At 28.7% G+C, this 26,129-nt stretch overlaps 1 protein-coding gene across 4 annotated transcripts; it reads left to right on the forward strand.

Annotated features, from left to right (window-relative positions):
* Positions 1-854: 854 nt before the first annotated feature.
* LOC147816181 (uncharacterized) lies at positions 855-25,824 on the forward strand. Of its 4 annotated transcripts, none has more exons than XM_087158334.1 (8): positions 856-1,122; positions 1,884-1,945; positions 3,314-3,356; positions 10,263-10,374; positions 16,146-16,303; positions 17,555-19,154; positions 19,414-19,509; positions 25,595-25,824. In XM_087158334.1, exons 1-5 carry the CDS (start codon positions 1,064-1,066, stop codon positions 16,179-16,181), a joined length of 312 nt encoding a protein of 103 aa, XP_087014460.1. In that variant the 5' UTR covers positions 856-1,063; the 3' UTR covers positions 16,182-16,303; positions 17,555-19,154; positions 19,414-19,509; positions 25,595-25,824. The 4 variants fall into 4 exon arrangements, with proteins under 4 accessions (XP_087014461.1, XP_087014460.1, XP_087014459.1 ...); XM_087158333.1 differs by having other exon boundaries at positions 17,555-17,715; XM_087158335.1 differs by lacking the exon at positions 17,555-19,154 and having other exon boundaries at positions 855-1,122.
* The last annotated feature ends 305 nt before the right edge of the window (positions 25,825-26,129 follow it).

Consider the following 26,129-nt stretch of genomic DNA (forward strand, 5'->3'; position numbering starts at 1 on the left):
ATTTTTTGAAATCTTAGGCTTAAAAATCAATCGAAATTAGTAAACCGGCAGATTTACGACGAATTTTTTTCACTTGCGTTATCTGTGATTAGCTTTGCACGATCAACTATTCATATTGAGTTTGATGATTAATGAGTTTTTATTACTGATTTTAAATTCATAAATCTTGTTGTTTTTATTTTTAGAAATTAAGTTAAAACAAAATTTATTTTTGTCATTTGGATTTGAACATAAGTCAATCAGCTTTGTTTATTTAAAAAAATTTGAAAGATTTGCGTATTTTATTCATTTTTTTAAATCATTTAGCACTTCGTTTTATTAGAGAGTATAATAATTTTTTTAAAAAATATTCTTTTCATATTACTTGTTAATTAGCTAAACATGTTATCGAATATCAAAATTTTTTTATTTTTAAGAAATTGAGTCTTATTTTGTTTTTCGTTCACAATTCGGTCATTATTTAATTTAATTTAAATTTTTTTTATCTGAAATGATAAGGTCCCGCAGTGGACTGATCGTTAAGACACGGTTCCCTGCAGATCACCGAAGTCAAGCATCACTGTCTGCGGTCAGTGTACGGGTGGGTGACCACTTGGGTCAGTCTGCATAGGAACCGAGGGTGTGCGGTATTGGTCCTCGTTAAACTGTTCTACCGTAGATTGCTCGACTTCGCGTGCTGGTTGCCTGGCTACCGAAGCGGGGGCGCCATCCCCTCTGCAGAGGATCAAAATTGTGATGGCTTGTCTTCGGATCATCCTCAGGGATGTTTCCCAGTTCGTTGTCAATAGCACATCGTGCAGCTCTAGTACAACGTAAGTAAAGTACCAACCTACCTGCGCCACCTGTAGCTACTACGTCTACACAAAGATTTGAAAGTTCAAAGCTTGTTTTAAATCGCACAGACATATGCAGCTGCAAGCATACTCAGCAAAACAAAAATCTGATCTCTTTCTGATACATGATTCTAGTTATTATTTAGTCTTTCTGAAATAAATTTACGACATTAACTTTTCTAATAAATGTTGTTCCGAATTAGGATGAGTGCTCCTACTTTTAATGATTGATGAAGAGTTTGCTTGTATATGGTACATGGGTTATTCCCTACAAATTGGCTATTTTCAGGTAGGGACAACAACATAAAAAAAATTGTCGGAAATTAATAATTTTCTGTAATAAGCTACAGGATAAGGTACTAAACAAGAAAAATAGCTGTCTTGGTTAATATTAAAAAATTGCTTTTATTATTTGAAGTTTTTATTAAAGTGAGTCTATGATAACGTAGTAAGAAAACAATAATTTTAGTCACAAACATGTTTAAAATAATATTTTTAATGAACATGCTTAAGTACATCCTTAGTCCTTAATTGTTTTTTTGTATTCATATATTATTCATTACTGCCAAGTATTAACTATAATATATATATATTATTTACTTGTATCAGCTATAAATAGTAAACATGTAAATAAATTATGGGCTGCTAATTTTTGACAGGTTTTCGCTGTTTTTCCTCTTTTTTTTTACCACTGAAAACCTACTTTTTATCATGTTATAGTAAAACTGGTTATTAAAATCTTACCTTAACCACGTAATTCCAAATGTTATTTGAGTGTTCCAGCTATTGAAAAAGCCCTTGATTCCGTAAAGATCAGTTTTAGAAAACAACTCTAAAGGTAGAAACATATTACTGAATTAAACAATTAATTCTCTTTTTCTGGCTGTTGCGAATTTTGACTTCATGAAGCTGGTAAAGTTACTGTTTTATTTTTCTGGGAAGAACAAATGATTATATGATTGGGAGGTTTCTTTAAGGAATAATTGCTGCATGTGGCCAGCTCCAAATATATCTTAATGAGTAAATATCTACCTGATTTTTTCATTGCAGGTCCACATATAAGAAAAACAAGTACCAGAGGTTCACAAAAAGATTTAATAAGGAAGATGCAGGTACATAGACAATCAAAATGACAAACGAAATTCCAAGATCTCTGCACTCTTTAAAATCATAAAGCCATCTACCAGTTCAAGGTTAATACCTACACATATGTGCATAACTCAGAGTAAAAAATAAAACAACTGTCCACACATGGTATTATTTTTCTGAAATTACAAATGATCATATGATAGTGTTTTCTTTAAAGGATTATTAAAATAGATTCAAATTAAATTCTAACTTAAAATGTATTCTTAAAAGTATTTTTTCTCATTGAAGGGAAAAGATTCCGTTTTAAGCATTACGATTGCATCTCATTATTTTTACTTTCTATAAATTATTATTTTCTTCTTTTTATAATGTTTTATGGTACATTGACATTAATTTTGGTCCCATCTGTTTTTTTAAAAAAAAGTTTTTATGGATAATATAATTCTTTTTAAAGCAATGCAAAGCTTTAAAAAAAAACAAAAAAAAAACAGGAACGTGGTATAAGTATTAAAACATACTGTAGTGAAAAAATAAATGATTGGTGTAAATTTCTTTGCCTAACTAATTCTATTTAATTATTTCTACGATTAACCACTACATGTTTTGAGAAATGAAGTAAAATAGAAGTTAGTTAATAAAAGGAAAACTTATTAATCTAAATCAAAACACTTGAAAATTATCGAACCGAAACGATAGTTAAAAAAGGCACTAGCATAAATGTTAAAACCCGGAACAAGGCAAGATCAACGGAATTAAAAAAAAAAAAAACTAATGATAAAATTTATGAATAAAAAGAATTTATTGAGTGCGAAATTTATCGTGAAAAGAAAAAAAAAATCAAACACAGTGGAATCAGAAAAACAAAACTGTTTTTCTGATTCCACTATGTTTGATTTTTTTTAAAAAAAATTTTCTCCCAAGTTTTTCGTATCCCCCTGAATTTCGTAGGCCCTCGGCGCGTGCCTAGTGTGCCTATAGGTAAATCCGGCCCTGGGTGGTCCTCTTAAACATAATTTTGCATTTAGTAGTATAAAAATAATTTTTCTATCAGTACTTACTATTGTTTGGACCAAAGCTTAATGTTGCCTTCTACTTTTAATCATGAAGTATACACGCATAACATTTAAATAGTATTTACATATGCAGTTGCTGGTAATAAGATATTTAAACTAAAAATTTCTTTACAATAGCAATTTAATGGTAAATTAAGAAAATATTTTCAATGAAGTTATCCAGATAAAAAACAATGGGTCCAAACAAGTTATTTTCTGCAAACCTTGTATCTCTACTTATCAAATTCTTTCCTGATCTGATAGCCTTTAAAGTTTGAGCCTTTGTCAGTAATCAATTTGATTGCCATTCATTTTATTGATGCTGAATCTTTTTTTCAGATGCAGAAGGTACTTTAAACCCTCCTTATAATGGTTCTGCAAAGTGAGTTTCAGAATGCTTCTTGCATTTTTTAGTAGTTTAATTTTCATCTGTTTTATTACTGAAGTTAAAGCATTGTACCTGATAGTGTTCTGTTAATTTTGAAACGTTTTCATTTTTATTGGAGTACAAATGAATAGAAATTCGATTAATGTCTTAAAAACTATTTTGCTATGTCCACCTGCTATTGTTTTCGAATAAGTTTTTATAGTTGTATGTATGAGACTCTCTACTCTTGAAATCCCCATATAGATTTGTACAGTTGCATGCTGAAATAGTCTTTTATTTATCTCGATGTATTTATGTTCCTTTATTTTTGTTATTTTTGAAATATTAGTCCTTATCAATTTTCAATAAAGTCTTTTAATTTAGATGGATATTAAAGCAATGAAATTCTTTAGGCAAATATTTGAAAAGTCTATATATCTTACTACTTGTGAATTATAATAAATTCCTCTTATGATCAGCCTAATGGGGATGGGTCTCCATTTGTCTACCATAAGGGTGCCCAACCTTTTTGAGTGAAGGGCCACATGTATAGCAGATTGACCAATGAAGGACCACATGCCAAATGGGACACCCAAAGTATTTAGGCAGACATATTCACAGCAATTTTAGGTAGCAATTGTTATAAAAACATTGTTCTAACCACTAAATTCTATTTCTAAGTTAACCTTGTAATATCTTAGTATAAAATTAAATACTTTTAAATATTTAAAGTTAAAACTTCTAAACTGATTACTTAAGAAAAAAACAGAATCCGAAAATCAGAATCAGTTAATCAGAAAAAAATTTAGATAAATAGAAATAATTTAAAAACTTTGGGAAAATTAATGTTTTTTTTAAAATCATATTACACAATACAAAAGTCCATTTAAACATAAATTTTAACTTTAAAAAATTTGTTCATAGAATTAAATTTAAAAAAAAATATTCTAGTTATTAAAATAAATGCAAGTTAAATACTTTGATTGAAAGAAAGTTTATAGGGTTAAAAATGATAAAAATTGACACAAAATCCCTTCTGCGGAAAATAAGATTTAGCATTTAGTAGTGGAATATACTTAAACTTTAAAACATTTATTTTAAATTAATGATATGACGCAGGGGCAAAGAGAGGGGAAAAAAAGAAAGAAAGAAAGAAAGAAAACATTAATTTTGAATAAACTATTTTCCTTAATAATAAAAAACTATTACGATACTTGTTTACAATTTTATGGCGAATATTTTTTTAACATGACACTTGCTATTTACAATTAATACACATATGCATAAACAATTAGTAACATTTACACTATTTTATGAAACTTATTTTGATTATATTTTTTACAGTTAAAATTTAATAATATACAAATCATTTCCCAGCGTATAATCATGAATGATATGAAATGGTGTAAGTATATAGAAAATGGTTTAAAAAATTATTTAATGGTTATCCTGTATTTTGAAATTTTTTTAAATATTGTGATAATTTTATTCACTTTATCATGTGATAGCTTTTTAGAGCCATTAAATGAAAATTTAATCATTTTGTTTACGGACTGCTCTGTAATTTTGAGCAGGCCAAATTTATTCTGGAAAACAATCTTTCGACAGAAGTAGTATTAAATTAGGGCAAATAACTTAATCACTTTTGGAATTTGTCCTATATGGTGTTCTTCATTTCCATATTTTTAAATCACGTTAATACAAATAACAATGTGTTATTTTATAATTGCCTAAATACTAATTACTATGTGTGCTTTTTAAATTGCGTAGATATAAAACGCAATGTGTGATTTTAAAATTGCGTGAATATGAATTGAGATGTACAATTTTAAATTGCGAAAAGATTACTCACAGCGCATGATTTTTAAAATGTGTGAATCGCGATATATGGTTTTTATATCGCATGAAAATGAATCGCGATGGATAATTTTCAAATCTCGTTATTGTTAATACGAAATGCGATGCGCAATTTAAAGATCGCATAAATACGGATTACGATGTGTGAATTTTAAATTATGAGAAGAATTAAAATGTGTAAATACGAAACTCGACATGTGATTTTTAAATCATGTAACAAAAAAAAAATAGGTTGGGTGTGTGATGTTAAACTTGCATTTGTTCATGGGTCTAAAGAAATATACACGTGTTTTGAATTATTTTTTAGCAAAAGGGAACGAATTTAATATAAATGTACACATGTTTTTTTAAAATTCTTTTCAGGAAGGGATCGATTTTGTTAAAATACGTAATTACTTTTTAAATTTCAAAAAAAAAAAAATTTAAACAGTATCGGATTTTAAGAGTTGTAATATTGTGCTAAAATATCAGGATATTCTAAATCAGAAGTAAAAATGTAGCAATAATTGGAAAGAAAAAAAAACGCTCGGAAAACCTCTTATATTTATGTAAAAATCGACACAAATACAACACGTAAAAAGTAGTTATTTTAATGTGCTATTCAAAACTCGCGTGCTGTCAAATTATTGTATGAAAAATATCAGAATTTTTTTAAATCGCGGGTAAAAACGTAGTAGTAACTACCAAGGAAATTGTCAAAATCCCTTTATATTTACGGTGAAAATGGTTTAAATAAAACGCGTCATAATTTTATGTATTTAAATGCGAAAGGAAAGTATCGAAATAGCGTCTAAAAAAATATTGGACTTTCAAAACCTTGTAGAAATGTGTAACAATAATTGCCAAAATAACGAATGAAAAATAATTTTATTTGCAATAAAATCGGCACAAATAAACCACGTCAAGAAATGGTTTTCTAAATGAGTGATTATTTAATTGCGATTCATAATAATATCGTGCTAAAATATAAAAATTAAAAAACCATGCGGAAATGCGTAGCTACCGAAAAAGGATCAAAAGTGGATCAGATTTTTCATGGAGTTTGCAGAAATAAAGCGTTTCATAACTTTTAAAAATCGCGATTCCAGAAAGTACGTGAAAATTGGCAGCAATAACTACCGGAAAGTCATTGGATTTACAATGAAATCGGAGCACACGAAGAACGTCAAAAGTAATAACTAAAATTAGAAATTCGTATATCGTAATAATGATGCGTTAAAAATAATGAGATTTTCAAAACTATGCCTAAATCTGTAGAGGTAACCATCGAAAAAAAAAACGATCAAAAACTACATTGAGTGTAATTGGGTGCGTCAAAAACTTAATGCGTAAATTTGAAATTTCCAAATTTTTTTTTATTTAAAAAACAAAGTAATTTTTTTTGTTTTGTTCAGATTACGGCCACGGCCGCACATTGAGGGTTGGCGAGCCGCAGGTTGTGCACCCCCTAGTATACCAGATTGTCTATTGTACTTATAAGTCTTCATTATCATTAAAAAAAAACATTAAAATGTATAAGAAATGTAGCTATGACGGTGAGAATTGAACTGGGGATTATCTGTAAGGATATAAACTCATTCATGTATTACTGTAATTGAAAATGGAGTACGTTAATACTTTCCTTTTGTAAATGTTCATTTGGAAAAATTTTCTATCAATCTAAATTTTTTTTAAACAATTTGTTGGTATTTGATACGTGTTAAATTGAATCCATTCTTAGACCTTTGAATTTTTTTTACCAATTTTACTAGTTTTTTGAACCATGATAAATCAAACACGTTGTTACTTCCGAAAATTTCTCATTCCTATGTTGTAATTTTTTTGCTGTTAAAATGGCATTTTATTTTAATCAGAACGTGAAGATATTTTTTAATTGGGTAATTTATTTTTATTTAAATGATCAACTGTTCTTTAATATTTTCCTTTCTTTTTGAGATTGATTTATATTCTTTTATTTGTTAAAAATCAGGAAGTAGTCATGGAGATATTTTCAGAGGAAGGCATTGGCTCACATTGGGCTGTCTGGCCAACTATGATGATAATTTATTAAAAATCTATGCTTAAATTATTAACATTTTTAGAAAAGAATGTTAATTATTTGTCTTGTAGGGTTTGAAATTTTAAGGACTCACTTTGTTAAACACAGATGTTAATGTTGTGTATTTGCTTGATGTCTTCAGGATATCATGTCCCTCTTGGAGGATCAACTCCATCCTCTAGTTCAATCAGAGTTATTAGTGTTAGTTGATGTTCTGCATCAACCTGAACTTTTATTCCCTCATGGAACTGAAGCTGGGAAAAAATGTGAAAATGGTGGATTCATGTGGTGGATTTAGAACTTTTAAAAAACATCTATGTATGAAATGTGAGGGTATTTTCAGTATTTTTCTTCACACTTAACCTGTGCAATTAATATTTTAATTAATTGCACAATTAATTACAATCTCCTGGCGAAAAAGGGAGCCTCTGTCCTACACAGAACTAATTGCAGACTCCCTTTCTATAATATCAAAAGTCTCATAAAGAACATCTTCAGGGCCTCTTTTCACGAGGAACTCAAAAATCGTAATTCCAATAAATCATGGCTTAAACAGATTCTCAATGTCCCTCGGTGGCCTAGGATGGAATCTGTTGCCGTGTTTCGTCTGAGAACTGGCCACGATTACCTGAAAAAACATCTACGTCGCATCAACGTGGTTCATGATCCCTTTTGTACATTGTGTGACCTCCACGAGGTAATAGACTTGTTTCACCTGTCTAGGTGCCCTGCTCTCGCTCGGAAATCTCTCTGGGAACGCTACTGAATTGCTTGCTCTTATTTATAGATTTATTGTCATCTTTTTGATGTTCAATTGCCATTGGAAATAAAATAAAAAATAAATAAATATTTTATAAATTATTATCTGAAATATCTTTATACTGAATATTAATGTTTATAAACAGTTATACTCATATTTATAAAAGGAAACCTATATAAAAGATTATAAACTCTGGTTTTCACCGAGGTGGAATTCAATCACTTATCAATTATGCTTAGCAATTCATTAATGAAATTTAATAGTTTTTTTTAATTAAAAGTTTCTTAGTAAAAGTATTTCTTAATCACTGTATCTGTTATCAAAATATATTTGCAATTGTTAAAATATGTAATAATTCACTTAAATATGTTTTTAACTTAAAATTAAATATAACTGATATGTATTACACTTTTTAATGTCTTGTTTTCTATTTATATTGCTTGAATATAAATATTCGAGAATACTTGTTATTTTTTCCTTATTTTTTAATTGAAAACAATTAGTAGAAAAATGTTCTGAAAATTTTTACTGTAAGAAAGAAACAAGAAGTAATGCCAATTAAAAGAATATATATTTTCTTATTAAAAGAATATATATTACAATATATTTGCATCCTTTTAAAATTCATGGTTTAAAATTATACAACTAGGCTTGGTCATTAGTATATTGTAATAATTTGTATAATTATGGCTACTCGAAAGGATAAATTATGACTTTGTTAAGCATTTTATAATAAAATGGTTCAATTTTGGAATTATTCACTAAGTTTAAAAACAAAAAATGTACATTAAATTGAAATGTACAGTAAATTTTTAGAAAGTTAGTTTTTTTTATTTTTAAAAAATATCGTTCTTTGTGCTTTCTTTTTCGTTAGACTTTTAAAGGTTTAGTTATTAATGCAAATTAATACAAAAAAGGAATTAAAAAGTTAAAATCTACTTGCAAGGTAGTAGATTTAGACCTTTATATGTGGTGCCATAAATTTTGAGTTCTTTAAAAAAAGTATAATTTTCTTCATACCTTGTTTAATTATACATACATTTTCGTTACAGTAATATTAATTTTCTTTATAGCATTATTGTTTATGTATAATTCATTGTAATATACTTTTTTCATTTCAAAATAATATAAATTACATTTCAGTACTTGGTAATGTATATATATATTTATATATATTTAAATACAAAAAAAAAAGTATTTTTTTAAAAATATCTTATGATAAAATGGCTCATGCACGCACATCACTTAATGAGTCTTATGCCACTTTTGCGTCTTAGTTTTCTTTCTTACATTAATTAGTCTTATTAAAGTTTTTTATATGTTTAACAAGATGATTTAGTCATTTGTAGTTGGATAGAGAATTTCTTAATATATAACTAATTGCCCTTTCTTATTTTGCTTCCTTCGCGTAAGCAATGTGGAGTATTTTTTCCGGTCTGAAGAACTATTTAAACAGTTCTCTTTTAAATATTATTTGTATGAACTGTTACGTTAGAGGATAGCTTATTTTTATGATAGATTCACAACAGAATTTTTACTCCTGTGAAAAATTTATTAAATTTATTTATTCACAAACATGAGAATAACATAAAATAAATCATTAGCAACGCGAAAATCGGAAAGAGTTTTAAAAGATAACAGTTTTTGTGCTATTAACAAATCTCAATATCAATATAATAAATTTAGATGCTTGGATATAGTACTAAAATAAGCAAACACTAGACTAAATATTTTTAAAAGACTGACGCTTGCCTTTCAAAATTCTTTTTGTACATAATATTCGTTATTTCTATTTACTACCAGCAGAAAGATTACCCTACTTTTCTTGAATACAAGGGTAACATATTAGGAAAAATATTTTTGCAATAATCATAGAATTTAAGTTATAGAGTAATAAAATTTATAACATACTTATAGCAAGTCTATGTTAAAAAATAAATTGCTTTAAGTTAAGGGCAGGAAACTTATTGCATCTCTTAAATAAATCTTTTTTCAATTTAATATGCCTCCATATTTCAATTACTCTGTATAATGTACTAAATTTCCCAAAAAATTTTAAAGAAATATGTTTTTCAAAAACATTTGGTACATGCAAATGGTAAAGATACCACTTTTAATTGATTTATTGAATTTTTATACCAAATGCTATTGTTTTATCATTTTCCTTCAATAAATGCTTACTCCTAATTTGAAATTTTTTATGAATACATTATCAGTTATTTGACATTTTATTAGTTCTCACATAGTTTATTTATTTGCTGTTTAGACTTATATGTCAAACTGAAAGATTGTTGGAGAAAAAAGAGGAAAAACTTTGCATTAAAGTGCTGCAAACTTTTAAAGAAATGATGTCATTAGACCCAGACTATGGAGAAAAGGTATGTTTAGTCTTAACTATTTACTTACAAGGGCAGTAAATAAGCAGTAACTATTGATTCTTATTTGTTCCTATTATAAATAGTTATGAAAGCTTAAGTTCTGATAACGACCAAGTGTGTGTTTTTTTATTCATTGTTCTGCTTTTATTATACTAATAGATTACAAAGTTTATCATCATTGCAAATTATTGTTTTCTTTTTGTTTCATGTCAAGTTTCAGAAAAATATTAAACAAACCTTCCCTTCGATTTTCATTATTATTACATGGTGCGTAGCGTTTTTAAAAAGGGCTTAAAGGTGTTTATTTTCGTTTTTTAAAATCCCTTGAGGGTGCTTTTTTCATTGGGTGTTTTTAAAAAGTGCTTAATATCCCCTTTCCGAAAATGAACTTTTTCTTCTTCTTTACCATGTCGACTTTTGCGCGTTATGCAAAAGGATGCTTTTCGCATTCTATTCAACGTCTTCACAATTCATTCAATCACTATCTGATTCGGCTCCATAGCGTCGGTCCATAGCGTCTGAAAGCACCAATTATTTTACATGTTTGATGAAATATTTGATAGTACACGTGTGTGTCTACTTAATACCCAAGTATATAAGGTTTTGAATCACTGCCATTTTAGCATTTGAACACAGCTGATTCCTGCTCCTTTGTCATTCAACTCAATGACACTCCTTCAATGTGTATAGGTTGTTATCTCAAACTTTTTAATCAAACATATTATTTTCAACTCAAATGCAGTGCACTCCCGATTATACGGGTTAATCACCGGGACAGGGAGCACGGAGAATCCGAAAACTCTTTTAATTAGTGAAAAAATCAATATCAGTACAAAAAATATAAAAATTACTGACATTTGCATGCATAACATCAAACTGGAAATTTTCCTTTTAAAAAATTGTGTAATGCGTCTTCGTCATATGTTTTACGAACCGCAGTAATGTCACCGTAATTAAATCCTCCCATATAATCTAATAAAATTTCCACAGAGCAGCAGAAATAGAAATTGTATTTCCCTCATTTACTACATCTTCTGCATCAGTTACTATCATCACTATTTGATTTAACAACATAACGATGTCTTCATCAGTCAAATACTGGAAGTCAGGCTCACATGCATCACTTTGAAAGAAATCTTCAAAATTTTCTACGTCAAGAATTTAGAAACCTCAGATTTCTTTTGCTTGTTCGAGAATACTGTTATCATATTTTTCTTGAGCATCTGAAGAAGATTGCTCATCAAGCGATATTATCTTTCTCGAAGATCGTGATAAAGTAGACGATTTTACCTTTGACCATGCTGCTGATATTCGATATGCTTCAATCCACTAACGAATATTGCTTCCAAAAATTTGGTAGTGTTGTAACTTCATGAATAAAATTTTTTTTAATCTTTAAAATGTTTCTCTTTATATTTTTCGTGTGACTCCAGAATGAGCACGGATAATCCGCAAACCGGATAATCCACAAACCAGATAATCCGCAAACCGGATAATCGAGAGTGTACTGTACTTTTTTTATTTAAAAGATGTCATTCAAGTGATTTTTTTATTACTCTAAAAATTATGTTATTGCAGATTACTGAAACTTTTGTTGTAAAACAAGCTGTTATACCTGCTTAACCCACTTTACTTGAATTACTCTTATATTCTTTTTCCCAACAGATTGTCACAACTTTTTTTTTTATATTTTATTATTTACCTTTAAATTATTCTTTTTATATATATTTTTTAATTATTTTATTTAAGCGTGTTTATTGTGAACCAAATTTTTCTTTTATCTGGTGCATGAAATTCTAGTGAGTATGATGCTTTTGTAGCATTAATCTATAGGCTTTGTTCTTGTCTTCTGTGGCCTTTCTGCAATCATTGTCAAACCACTCATTGCGGGTTCGTCGTTCCAGATCTGGCATAGCCTCAGGTGTAGATGTCAAAATGTTATCCTTTATTGCGTACCAGTCAAAAGTGAAGCCTAGTTTCCCTTTTTGTTCACGAATTCAATTGGAGAATTTAATTTTATATTCTTTAAGAATGTTTTGATCATTTAATTTAGAAATGTCAGGTTTGAAATCTCTGATTTCTCTCCTGTGATAGAAATTCTTGCATAATAGGAGTCTGACTCTGGATATCACAAGGACATTGTCGTGTCAACATTCGCTCCTCTAAAACTTCTCACGTCCATCACATTGCTATGGTGTCTCGTGTCCACAAGTATATGATCCATCTGGTTATCAGTTAACCCATCAGGGGCCAGCCAAGTAAGCTTGTGTATATCTTTATGTGGGAATGCCGTGCTTGTGATGAACAGATTTTCCGACACAGCAAAGTCAAAACCTCTCTGTCCGTTTCCGTTAGTATCAAAGTGAAGGCTTTCATCACCAGCATGGGATCTAACAAATCCCTCTCTGCCGATCTTAGCATTGAAGTCTCCAATTACCATCTTCATGTCCTGTGTGTGCAGGGCAGGAATTATAGCTCTTCATCAACAGGTCGTATAATAAGTCCTTTTCCGCATAGTCTTTCTCTTCAGTCGGTGCATGAGCACAAATCTGGGTTATGTTGTAATGTCTTCCTTTCAGTCTTATTTTACAGAGTCTCATGCTTATAACCTGAAAGTCAATGACTGCCCTACTGACTCTTTTGTTCACAATGAAGCCAACACCAAAATGGTGTGATTTGTCATGGCAGCTGTAATATACTCTGCATTCCCTTTTTTTTTTTATCAAAAATGCCTTTTCCCAACCATCTGATTTCCTGAACTGCAAGGATATTTAGCTTATAGTCATGGTCTAGCTTATTGCAAGGTTATCCCTTCCCATGCTGAGTCGTCTGGGTAAAACAGAGCCCGGTATATGCACATTGTTGAGGTTTCTGAACTGGAGGTCCTTTACAGGGTGGGGTAGTTGGCCCCACGCCCAACCCCTAACACAGTTCCCTGATATAATCCCCAGGGGCAGTGTGCCCAGCTATACCCCCGGACTCTGATGCCCTAGCTGACCCAACTCACAAAAGCTCAATGGTAATTGCAATTAAAAAGCTATGGCATAAAGGTATTACTCTTAATTGGACTAGAGCTCATGTGGGGAGGCGGATCGGGCAGCCAAGGAAGCCATCAGTCTCGACCGAGTGGATTTCACTGTCCAACTAACCCAAGTACAGGTCAAGTCGATAATAAATGAATGTGTCATGACACGGTGAAAAAGCGAATGGACAAATAATACTAAGGGACATCAAACTTTTAAATTTTTTAAAGATCCAAGGGTCACCAGACTGCAGGCAGATTTTTACCTAAATCAATTTCTTACAGGCCATGGCGTGTTTGGTAATCATCAATACCGCCTTTTCGGGAAATCCCCAAACTGTAACTTCTGTGGTGAATTCCAGGATATTAAACATCTATTACTTGATTGCCTGGAATTCCAGACGCGTCGTGGCACTGACTTTCAAAATAATAATACTGAACATCAACTCTTTTCTAATCAGGCCTGCAGAAATACTATCAAATACATCATCAAAGTGACCCTAAAGAACATTTTAGACTTTACGTAAACTATAATACTTGAACTATTACTTCTGAACTTAGACTGTCCCTCCATCGTGCCAACATTTTAACTTTTTACTTATTGATTTCAACTATCAACTTTTAAAACTTTACACCTGCTTTTATCATCTTATCTATCTACACTACGATGTTAGCTTTTTATTTGTTGAGTTTTATATGATTCGTAAATTTAAAGTTTTACTATTTCACCCAAATTTTAATTTCTTATAGATTTTGAAATTGCTCATTTTAGCATTTGATGTTAAATTACTTTTAGAATTTTACTTGTTTTGGGGCTTTTCCCTGGTTTTAAATTTCTTTTTTGTTCTATAGCTTAATATTTATCTTACTCGCCCACCATGTTCATGGGCTGTTGCCATTTTTTTATGTATCTTGTGTATTTTATGATTTGTATATCTTTTTGGATTTACATAAACATTTACCCGTATGCCCTAAATTGGGGCAGGGTAAATTTTCATATCCCCGGACGCTGGGTACCCAATTTAGTCGCCTTTTACGACATGTATGAGCTACGTTGAAGCTATTCTTTTTCACCAGGTCACCACACAGGTGTTTCTTATTATATTCTTTATTTTAGAATAATTAATAATAATTCTATGAAACATATCAATTATATAATTATTGCTATTTATTTATTTGTTAGAAAATTTCTGAGATAAAACTTTTGTTTTGGTATATTTATTTGTTATATTATTGTAATATTCTTAAATGTATATTTATTTTTTGCTTTTATATATCCCTTCTGCATTTCTGCTGATGCTATTTTTTATTAGTTTCTATAAAAGCATAATAACACCTGTAATATTATTATCTGATATAAATAAGGAATCTACCAGGTTTTTTTTAAATACAGGGTATCTGCGCACCTGGAAAGTCATGAATTTTGGTATTGAGCAAAATTTGTCATGGTTTTTACTAATTTTTTAAAAAAAATCATGAAAAGTCATGGATTTAGGTCGCCGATTAAATTTTTAAAATGGAATTTACCCCTCTCATACCCAATTTTATAGTGTTCCGAATATCTGAATTTGTAACAAAATTCCCACTCACCACTCCCATATTTGATTAAAATATAAAATGTTTTTATCGTGTTCTATAAAAATTATGGTGTTCTTTCAAAAAATTAAAGGAAAAACATCATTTCTGGAGCAAATTATCTTTGAAACTTCTGTGATTTCAGAATTTTTGTTATTATTTTTATTTTATCAATTTAAAATTCTACCTGAGGGCAAGCCAGTAATTGGTAAATTTTTTTATTCCGAAATGTGAACAGAAAATTCAGGAGTATTCTTTTATTTTCCTATGAACAAGAAAAGTATCTTTCGAATGTAATTCTGCTGAAGAAAAAAATTATTCACTTTTGTATTTTTTCAGCTATTTTATGGCTTCAACTCTTTCTTTACACTGTTTTTAAAATTTAAAATCTATAAATATGAAGAGGCAGAGTATAATAACTTTGGTTTGACATTGAAATAGTAGGTATTACCATTTCAATAAATGTTTTTATAATGCTGTTTTAAATTTATTGTTGTGTTTTTGTCAGAGAAAATAGTAACTTCGTTAAGTCATGAATTTGAAATTTATTAAATGTAACAGATACCCTGGTAAATATTTTTCTAATTAGTTATTTTTACTTCATCATATTGTGTTGCATTTTGTCTTTTCAACAATAGTCATCATCACGACAATCCCTTAATTTCTGTTAAGCTTCGCGCTCCCATGCCACAGGTTCTGGGTTCGATCCTCGGGCTGGGCAAGGTTGACTCATCCTTTCAGTGGGTCGATAAATGAGTACCAAGCATGCTTGGGGGCTAAACACTGGGGGTTTCGCATTCGACTGACCACCTAGCCGCAACATCTTGCTTCTGCACCCCTGAGCCCAATGTTAAGAAAACTGAGATGGGCACAGTAGGCCTTGGCCCTTTATGGGCTGTTGTGTCACTGAGTTTAGTTTAGTTTTGAATGGCAGTATTAAGAGTTAAAAAAAAAAACAATACTGGAGATTAAAGCACATTAATCAATGAATGCAGTCAATAATATTTATTGTTTCAAATCGATACTAATTAAGTTAAAATGTCTGCGTATAGAATATAAGATTAAAATAGTTTCATTTAATATTTCTGTTATATTTATAACAATATGTTATAAGACATTTATTTCACAAAATTTTGATATTTTTCCTAATAGTTTTGTATCAAACTCTTTTTAGGGGCTCATACCCACATTGCTCTTGAAGAAATTTTAGCCGAAAAGGCTGAAAAAGCAAAAGATGCCGAAGAAAACAAACTTCCCCGAGAAGTAGTTCTGATGCAGCCTATTTTAAGATTCTTACAACTCTTGTGTGAAAACCATAATTATGATTTGCAAGTAAGTGCACATTTTCATAGCACAGATTATTAATGAAAAAAAGGATAAATTAAATAAAAATTCAAATTAAAAATATTCCTTAGCTCCTTATTTAGTATTAATATGTTTTACGGGAGTTTAGCTCATTAAATTTGGATGTAGCTTCATAGCTATAGATTGAGTGGTGTTTAGTTTTGTTTATTTAGTAATTATAGTTAAATTTCAAAGTGAAGTTGAGAAAGTTTGTTTTATCCAAAAAAGGCTGTTGAAGTAGTAAATCAATTATCTTAAATATTTGACTTATTTTAAATTTACAGGTTGCAGTGTGTTTATTTATCTTCAAATATATATTGTAAAGAACTACATTTTTATTCACTCTTTATCTGAAACAACTCACTATATTGTGAGAGACTTCAAATAATTATATGCATTGTGACTTTTTAAAAAGATTTCCTTGCATCTTTCATAGTCATCATTTAGTTATGTTGAACCCTTGTGTTGGTTATTTGTTTACAATGCCCACAATTGGTATAACTGTGGCCATTGACATAACTGAAAATATAGTACAATTTATTTTGTGGAGATTATAACCAAAGTCTTGTATCGAAAATCGTCTTTATTATGCTAGTGTTCTAATTGTGAAATCTCTCGAATTTTGTAAGTTTTAAAGTATCTTTCATTTTTCTGAATGTAAAGCAAACTTTTTTTCATTACATTTAACCGTATATTTTTTAAAATTCTATTAAGTTGTGTGGATTCACAATGATAACTATGTCTAATAATTTAATTTTGATATTATTTACTATTATTTATTTTGATATTTTCGTTAAGACTGTTAACAATTAGAAACATATACTAAATTAAATTAAGTCTAAGAAAGAAAATGTCTGTGTTGTGCAAACCGATTAGTTATCTCTCTTTTTTTCCAAATTATAATCGACATCCTTAATTATTATCATAATTATAAAGAGTGGATAAGCATTGCATAGTTATGAATATTTTTTTTAAATATTTTTGTTTGCATCTTGCAAATAAAAACTACCACCCAAAAATTTATTATTTAAAACATTATTTTGGACAACTATGCACTATTTTAATTGTTTTTTTTTTAAATGTTATTTAAATTTTTTTTAATTAAATGTTTAATTACATAACTTATGACTATTTAGTTTTTATCTGTTCCTTTTTTTAAAATCAAAACTTGAAAAATTGAATACAATATTTAATATCCATCTGCTTTAGTTAAACATCTTTAATTTCTTTTATTTTTAGAATTTCTTGAGAAATCAAACCGATAAAAATAATTACAATGTTGTATCTGAAACTCTTATGTTCCTTGATTGTATATATGTAAGTATTACAGGAGGCCTTGGATTATTAGGTTTATATATTAATGAACCTGAATATTGCCAGGACCATGCCATGAAAATCAAGTAAATAGTTTTAATTCATTTTCTTTACATTTAGTGTTTATTTTTACACATTGTATTTGCTTTTGTTTTAGTGTACTCATGTGGTAAAAATTGGTCCTCTCCAAAAAGTCCTCTCCAGTATTAGAAAATTTTATTTTTTTAATACTGAACTAACTCTTTTCTTTTAAAGTTTTCAATCCAATGTAATTAGTTTTAAAATGAATAAATTAAATTAATTTTGTAAAGAAAATATCCTTGATCGCAATTTTCTATTTGTATTACGTGACTGTGCTTTTAAGTATTCTATCAGTTCATATACCATTTATTGATATTAAATTCTTTAAGTTTAAGAAAAATTATTTCGAACCAATTTAAGTGAGAATAATATTACTTGTGAAATTATTGGTTAATGAACAATGTACTTGGTTAATGAACTTCTCAGAGCTATCCCACAGTCAACTGATCGTAAAACTTCCTGTACAAAGTCAAGCTTCACTGAGCAAGTGGGTAACCACTTTGATCAGCAAGAGAAGTAACCTTATTAAACTGTTCTACCATAATGTGCTAAACTTTGTGGGCAGATGGATCAAAATTGTGATGGCATATTTCTGAACATCTTCAGTGATGTTTGTCCCCCATTATGCAGCTCTGGTGCAATGTAAATATTGTACTACTTCTCAGGGCCAAGATTTAAATTTCAGTTGGCTGTATTGGAACAATCTGACCAGTTTCTGTTGAACAACTATGTCAGCTTTTAAAATATTGGTTAAAGTGGTTTAAAAGCAAATGTTTCTCAAATCGATAATTGAAATGCTTCTCACTGTTATTTAGATCCTATGTTGTAAGGACTCGAATAATTGTTGTTCAGGATCCCAAAAGAAAGGAGAGAAATGATTTTATCATTCTCTGATTCTAACAGGGTTGCCACTCCACAGGAAAAGCCTGGAAAATACAGGCAATTTAAAAATCACTTAAAATAACTAGGAAAATGCAGGGAATTTTGATTTTTTCTTTATGAACTGGGAAAATACAGGGAATTTTGTTTCTTATTTTTGTCTTTTAAAAAATGGTGACTCCTCAAAGCGTAATCTATGGGATATTTCACCCTTATATTTCAGCTATACTAAATTATTTCATTTGCTAAAGCATTATTTAAGTATGTTCACTGTTTTTCCACCAATTAAAACTAATAAAAATAGTTAGCCCAATATAGCTCACGCAAGAGCACAGTAATTGTTGTTTCCTCTTAATATATTGTGTATAATATGTACAGGGAATTTTTTTCTCCCAGATTTGAGTGGTAACCCTGTGTAAGATAGTTCTTATTGAAATCCAACCTAATGTAATGTCCTTAATAGTTTCTAAATTAAGTTCCTTGGTTGGTTAGGAAACAGTGTGATAGCCAGGTAGTTACTACTACAGTATGGGGAAAATGAATGGATTTAGTCCTTGAACTGAAGGTTTGTGTATATTTCTTCTAATCTAACAAAAAAAAATTTTTCTTTATAAACTTATGTAATATTAGAATAATAAAACCTGTAATTGGTTCTAAACTGTAGCTGTTTTCGTAATTTGTTGTTAACCTTTCCATTTTTTAATTAAATTTTTTTTTTAAGTAAACCAATATGCAATGTTTTAGATTTAAGTTAACGAATTTAAATTTGGTTTAAAAAAAATTGTTAGCTACTTTTGTAACCTATTGTGTATTCTTTTACACAGAACAATGCATCGAAGTTATTGCTGGCAAGAATGGAAGGCAGAGGTGACATTGAAAAAGCTGAACGAATTCTCCATAATATGAGTCCAAAGCAACTGGTAAAGTAATATTTTAAATAAATTTCCTATTTACTGAGGACATTTTTTTTTAAATATTTATTTACATTATTCAAGTTAATAAATAAAGAATTAAAAATAAGGCAAAATTATTTAGCATTTTTTAACTTAATTTTTTAATTCAAATTACCAATTACTTTGTTTTCTAGTTATTCATTTTTTTGTTTATTTAATTTTTTACTTATTTTTTACAGATTTAAGTTTTACAGATTTTTTTCTTTGACAACAAAATAAATTAAATATTTTGTAAACTGCTGAAAATTTCAATTTCTTCATTTTATTAATGGCTTCTTATCTTCTGTTACATTTAAAAAAAAAAAAACATTGAAGAAGAGATGTTTATGTGAATAAGAGCATTACTACTATTACCAGCATACCTGCTTAAATTTTTTATTTTAACTGTTTATTTTTTTTTATTTATTATTTTTAGTATTTAGTTATTTTGAAGAGTTTGATTTTATGTGTACTTTTTTTTAATTAGAACTTCTTGGAAATTGTTCAAAATACTTCTATTGTAATTTAATGGAATGTGATATTTTAATAAATTATCAAGTGCAGAAATTTAAATTTGTATCTAGCTCTAGAAAATTGTGGGAAGCTTATGAAAATTACATAAATTTCTTTTTCTATCAGTATAATTCTTGTAGCAATTGAAAAATATTTTAAGATTAAATTATTTCAAATTATATTAGGAGAAGCTTTCTAAATTTATTCTAACGATAATTTATAAGTCACAAAGATTTTAAAGATTACAAATGTTATATTTTTGTCAGTTATTTCTTTTATCTAATTTATTAAGTTCGGAACTCATCATAATGTGCATTATCTTTTTTAAATAGAAAATAAATAATTTCATTTGTAATAATTAATAATTTTTTGATCTGCTTACATTCTAGTATTTCATAATAAGAAGCTAATGCATCCTTATTGGAGATGAGTCCCAGCTGGGCTTGACAACTAGCTGAGACTCATTGTCTGGAAACATTTTCCATACTCAGGCTAATGACGTAGTTTTTATTTACTTGCTAATTTTTAAATAAGTGATCTCAATATACTAATCTCAAACATATTTTACTTAGTCTTATATCTTTACAAATTTTAGCTTAATCTTACATATAAAATCTTTAACACATATAAAATAGGCTTAAATTTAGAGTCAGCCTCTAAGAGCGAGTCTATGCTTAACACTAATTAGTACTTCCTCAAAACAATAAAAGTTTCATTTCATGGTTAATTATCATAAGGCATTTGATCTTTTAATACTAATTTTTTTTTTTAGTAGTTTGAAGTCTTGTGACATTTTGTTTCCTCCATTTCATTCTCATTGCGGTTTTAGTCTCTTCTCGATTCAGTCCCGCTACTAATTAGATGTGTCCATTTTGATATAAACATTCCAAATTGTTTATTTAATATTTCTATTAGCAAAAGCCAGGAATTTCTTTAATGATTATTAAGTATTTACAAACTATTAAGCGTGAAATCATATCTCCAAATTATTTCAAGTACTATTTTCCAGTGATTGCCCACAATATTCTAATGAATTAGAGAAGAACTTATTTAAGTTTCAAGGAAAACTGTCCTTTTTTGTATTCTGTTATTTATGTATCTGTGTTAATTATTATTAAATAATGTATAAAAATTGTAAAAGATTTTTAAGATAACTACCTCCAGGCATTCTTTTCAAATGATTCCTCCCTTGAAAAAAAGTACTTTGAAAAAAGGATAAATATTAGGAGCTAAAAAATTAATAAAACAGAGATACAGACAGGGTGGCCACCCACCTGGAAAACCTTGAAAACCTGGAATTATCAGGGAATTCTTTTTATACTGGAAAAAACCTGGAAATATCAGGGAAATTTGGATAAAAACCTGGAAAAATCAGGGAATTTTAAAGAAAAGCTGGAAATTTTTTCTTTGATCATTTTTTTAATTTCACCAATTTAAATTATCTACAAATTATTTTAATTTAAATTATTTCATCCATTATACCCACTTTTTTTTAAACGGAAATGTATCGCCAAACAGTTGAAATATTATCAACTTAGCGATACTTTGCTTGCATCAAAATTTGCTCCATTACAGCTCTGTTAAACTAGAATGCCACATAAAATTCTGCCACGGTTGCTGAACGAATGTAGAAACCTTTGACCGCTATGGGACTGTTCAATTTAGGAAAGATTCTGGTGGAGGTGGAAAAAGGGATTAGGAAATTTCTGTTTTTAAATTCTGTTCTTGGGCTGAATCCATTTATGGCTCAAGTTTGTTCCGATGCTTTGGTGGTATTTTTTTTTTCTATTTTGACAAAATGTTTTTGTATTTTTAACTTTACTGATTTTGTATTTTTAATTCTCCAAAAATTAGTTGGTTATAATTTAATAATAATAGACTTTATATTGCACCCTTTTTCTGAAAGCTTTTCTACTCCCATACAAAGAAATCTATGAATTATTTTTTTCTCAGCAAACCAACCAATCACATATTTTTACAATCGCTAACCGCAATGTTTGTCAACAAATCTTTACAATTGTTGCATTAATGATTTTTGATTCAAAATTTTGTACCAAAACATTAAAAATTAAATAAAAAATCTTGAAAATTGTCAAAATAAATTATTTTTTTCAAGATAATATGTTAAAAAAATAATATTTTGAATAAAATATTTTATAATACCGACACTTTTCTTGTACACATCCTACACTTTACAAGAAAAAAGAAACAAAAACTTGGAAATTTTAAGATTTTTATCTGGAAAACCTGGGAAAATCAGAGAAATTTGAAATCTGATTTGAGTGGCCACCCTGAAAATAACGATGCAGATCATTACAATTACGTAGAAATGTTTGCACATTTAAAAAAAAATAAATTTACATTTCATTTCTCTTTTCAAATGAAAGAGAAAAACAGAAAGGGCCCAAGTGACAACAGGACTTAGAATTTGGGTTTAAAATGTCCTGTTTTGCCTTTAGTATGCATTTATTGCTCAATAAAATAATTAGTTATGTATTGGGAGTACAAATTAGTTCAGTCCTTTTTTTGTGGTTAAAAATCCTTCAGAAACAAAATTAATGAACAGATTAATCAAAGTATTGTCCATCGTTGGCTACTACTTTTTTCCACTTCTCTGGCAATTTTCGAATTCTATCTCGAAAAAATTTCTCTTCTTTTGAGGCGATCCAAGTTAAGAGGCAATTTTCGATTTCTGCAAAAGAAGTGAACCGTAGACCTGCCAAATCGTGCTGCGCCCGTAGGAAGAACCAGTAATCAGAAGGAGCAATGTTTGGCGAATACGCCGGGTGTGGTAAAATATCCCACTTGAGCGTTTATAAAAATTTTTTGCGACATGAAGCCAACTGTTGTCATGAAGAATAACTTTGTCATGCCTTTGCTCATATTCGGGCTGTTTTTCTCTTAATGCACGGCACAAACGAATCAATTGTAGCCTATACCGATCGCCCATAATGGAATCGCCAGGTAGTAGCAGCTCATACTGTACCACATCATTCTTGAAACGGCGAAACCATTCCCTACATGATTTATTAGTTTATTAATTTTCATTTTAATAGTTCTCTCCCCTATTCAATGAAAAAAAGTGTTTTATTTATAAATTTTTTTAATGTATATGAAATACTTTTTTTTAATTTTATTATGTACAATAAGATTTTGATTGTGCAAACACAATCATATTTAAAAACCTACCTTGTTAACATAGCTTAAAAATATATAGGTTAAAGAGAGAAAAATAAATGCTGATTTGAAGCATCTTGAAACTAACCTGTACAATATTGAATGCCTTCTAAGACATTATTTGGTAGAACAATTTTTTGCAATACGAAAATTTTTTTAGTCCAAGCAAGTAAAATGCCTTGTAAAAGTTTTTTAATTTATGGTTACTAAAAATAATGTTAATAACACCTACATTTCACTTATTTATCTATTCTTAAATAGTAGAAAATCTTTTTATTTGGCAAAAATACACCTTTTCGAAAAAAAAGTTTTCTTGAAACAGAAGTTTAAAATGTCAACGCAATAGGAATCACTAAACCAACATTTAAGTGCGAAGGAAGCAAAAAAGTTATAGAAATTTCACGATTTTCTTATAAGTTAAAAAAGATGAAAAACATCAGAACCAATTTAATTGCACATTGAAATGTTGAAGTTTTCAAAGATTATTTTTTAACTTTCCTGTCCTCTGGCAATCAAACAGGTTTAAATATTTTCAGTCCGGTTTTCCTCCGAATTATTCATTAGATTAGATTGTTTCTTTTCGTTTGTGACCATTGATGTGTGCGTCTTATAGCAAAGTTTTTTTTTTACTAGAGTTTGAAAAGTATATATTGAAAGTGGTTAATGTGTAACACCTGCTATACTAATCTACAGAAAATGGCAACTAATTTTTCTGTATCAAATGAAAATGCATGTAGTATGTAGTGTACTTCCTCGATAAGGGCCACCCCTCCTCACTGCCCTTTGATGACACTGTCTGTTAATATTCCTGTTAAAAAATTATTCGTGTTAATAGGTTTGATTTTGATACCATTACAAATATTTACTTTGTAAGAATTTTTCTCACCTGGTTAAATTTTTCAAAGTTTCTCTTTTTGGTATCAATAAGTTTATTAAGGGATATTAAAACTTTTTTGAAATAAATATATATTTTTTTTAAATGTACCTTTAAATATTTATTTTTCTCATAATTTTTAGTTTAAATTATAAAAAAAAATCTCAAGTTTTACAATAAATTTTTTTTTTAAAGTGTGCACAATGGTTTTCTTTTAGCATATCTTTTTTTTCGTAAACTACAAATTTTTCTCATTTTGATAATGGATGAGAACTACTTTTTGAAATACACATGTAAAATAGTATAAGATGGTAATTTTACAGTCGTTGAGAATCAAATTCAGCCACTACATAATAGTACACATTTTGTTAAATATTTATTGTGTTAATTAAGAGCCCTTTAAAAATTCGATGTACCCTTTTCTGTGAGGAAGCATCTTGCGCTTTTTTATTTCAAGGGAGAACTCTGTAGTAGGCGTTGTAATGGAGTATTTAAGAAAAATTTTTAGCTAAAAAAGCAACTAAATAAATAAAAAAAAAGTGAAGTAAGGAAATTTCTTCAGAGATGTAAACAATGTTATTAATATTTATGTAAACATTTCATTTTTTGTCTTACATCTGTACCAGTTATATAGAGACATTATGGAAATCGTGACTTGCTCAAATCTGCGATTATTCTTATCTAACTCTTGTGTTTTTTATGTAAGGAAAACTTATGAATTTCTCAAAGCATCACCATTAAAGTAATTTAAAAACTTTTTGAAATATAAATTAGTTACAGTATTGGAAAATTATTTGCCTTTTTAACTAGCAAATTTTGAGCAATCTTTTTTCGTTTATTACTGAATTGGTTTCAATTTCATTACGTATTATTGTTTTAATATGAAAAATGTTGTAAATTTTGACTTTTTTTTTTGTCGAAGGAATCCAATAACAAATTTAATCATAAAAATAAACCGAAAAAGAAATGCAATTGATAAATTCATGTATGTAAGTAATATATATTTAGAAGTACTTTTTCTTCTATACCTTCCCTTGAAACAATAATTTACATTAGAATATCATAATTATTTTAAATATTAAAAGCAATAAAATTGAGCACCATTAAATAAATAATGGGAAAAAAAAACAGTATGTTTTTGAAAGTTAAATATTTTCTGAGAAAAGTTGTGCACAAAATAAAAAAGTGAACACCCTGAATAACTTTTCATTTAACAGTCAGCTTTTCCTGTACTAGGTGTCAATCTTAATGGGTTCGTGAGTCAATAATCAATAATTTCATTCAAAAAGGAATTTTGTGTTCAAAATCTGTCTAAATTATAAGGCAGGTGTATACTTGCATGGTGTTACAATATGTATTTTGATGAGTCAAAATTTATCAATGAAATGATGAAAACAAAAACTTTTCAAGGTAGAAATTTTAGTTTTAAAAGCACATTTCTACAAAAATACTCAAGTTGCTTAAAATATATGATTTGCATAATTTTTATTTTAATATCTTCTCTTTCAGGATTTTGAATAATGTCAAGCATTGTTTGTTGCAGTTGTTATATTGAAGTTTTTCAGAACTCTTCTATGCTATTCCAAGGGATTCTATGTTGACAAAAATATTTATTTCTCTGTTGTATTTATTATTTTTAAAATTAAATATAAATAGAAATTTGTGTAATATTTGTATTGTTTATGGATATGTCTTTGTATTTATATATCTTTGTATAATAAAATGTATGCTAGAGGCAATGTTGATTATGTATTTAATTACTTTCAGTGTACATTCAATTCATTACATGAGATAACCAGGTGATTATATTAGTACATTTTTGTACAATACACTTATTTTTTGCTAAATTTGCTGCAAGACAAAATATAATCAGTAAGACATGAATTCATGATCAATACCGCACTAAATCATCATCTGTAGACAGCTTCTTAATATTTTCAGCTGTAGGTTGTATCTATTTCTGTATAGGGTACAATAGTATCACTAGATTCCTTAAAAACGCACAGCTTTTATTTTAAAACTCTATTTTTAACTTTATTATATA

This window comes from Parasteatoda tepidariorum, chromosome 2 (genome assembly GCF_982258835.1).
Source record: "Parasteatoda tepidariorum strain Cologne lab strain chromosome 2, Ptep-v5.0, whole genome shotgun sequence".
In the NCBI taxonomy this organism is placed as follows: Eukaryota; Metazoa; Arthropoda; class Arachnida; order Araneae; family Theridiidae; genus Parasteatoda; species Parasteatoda tepidariorum.

Bases quoted from the DNA above. Each gene is read 5' to 3' on its own strand.
- LOC147816181 (XM_087158335.1), top strand. From the start codon at position 1,064: ATGAAGAGTTTGCTTGTATATGGTACATGGGTTATTCCCTACAAATTG. The intron at 1,123-1,883 runs GTAGGGACAACA...TTTTCATTGCAG, and splicing joins TACAAATTGGCTATTTTCAG to GTCCACATATAAGAAAAACA. The intron at 3,357-10,262 runs GTGAGTTTCAGA...TTTGCTGTTTAG, and splicing joins CCTTATAATGGTTCTGCAAA to ACTTATATGTCAAACTGAAA.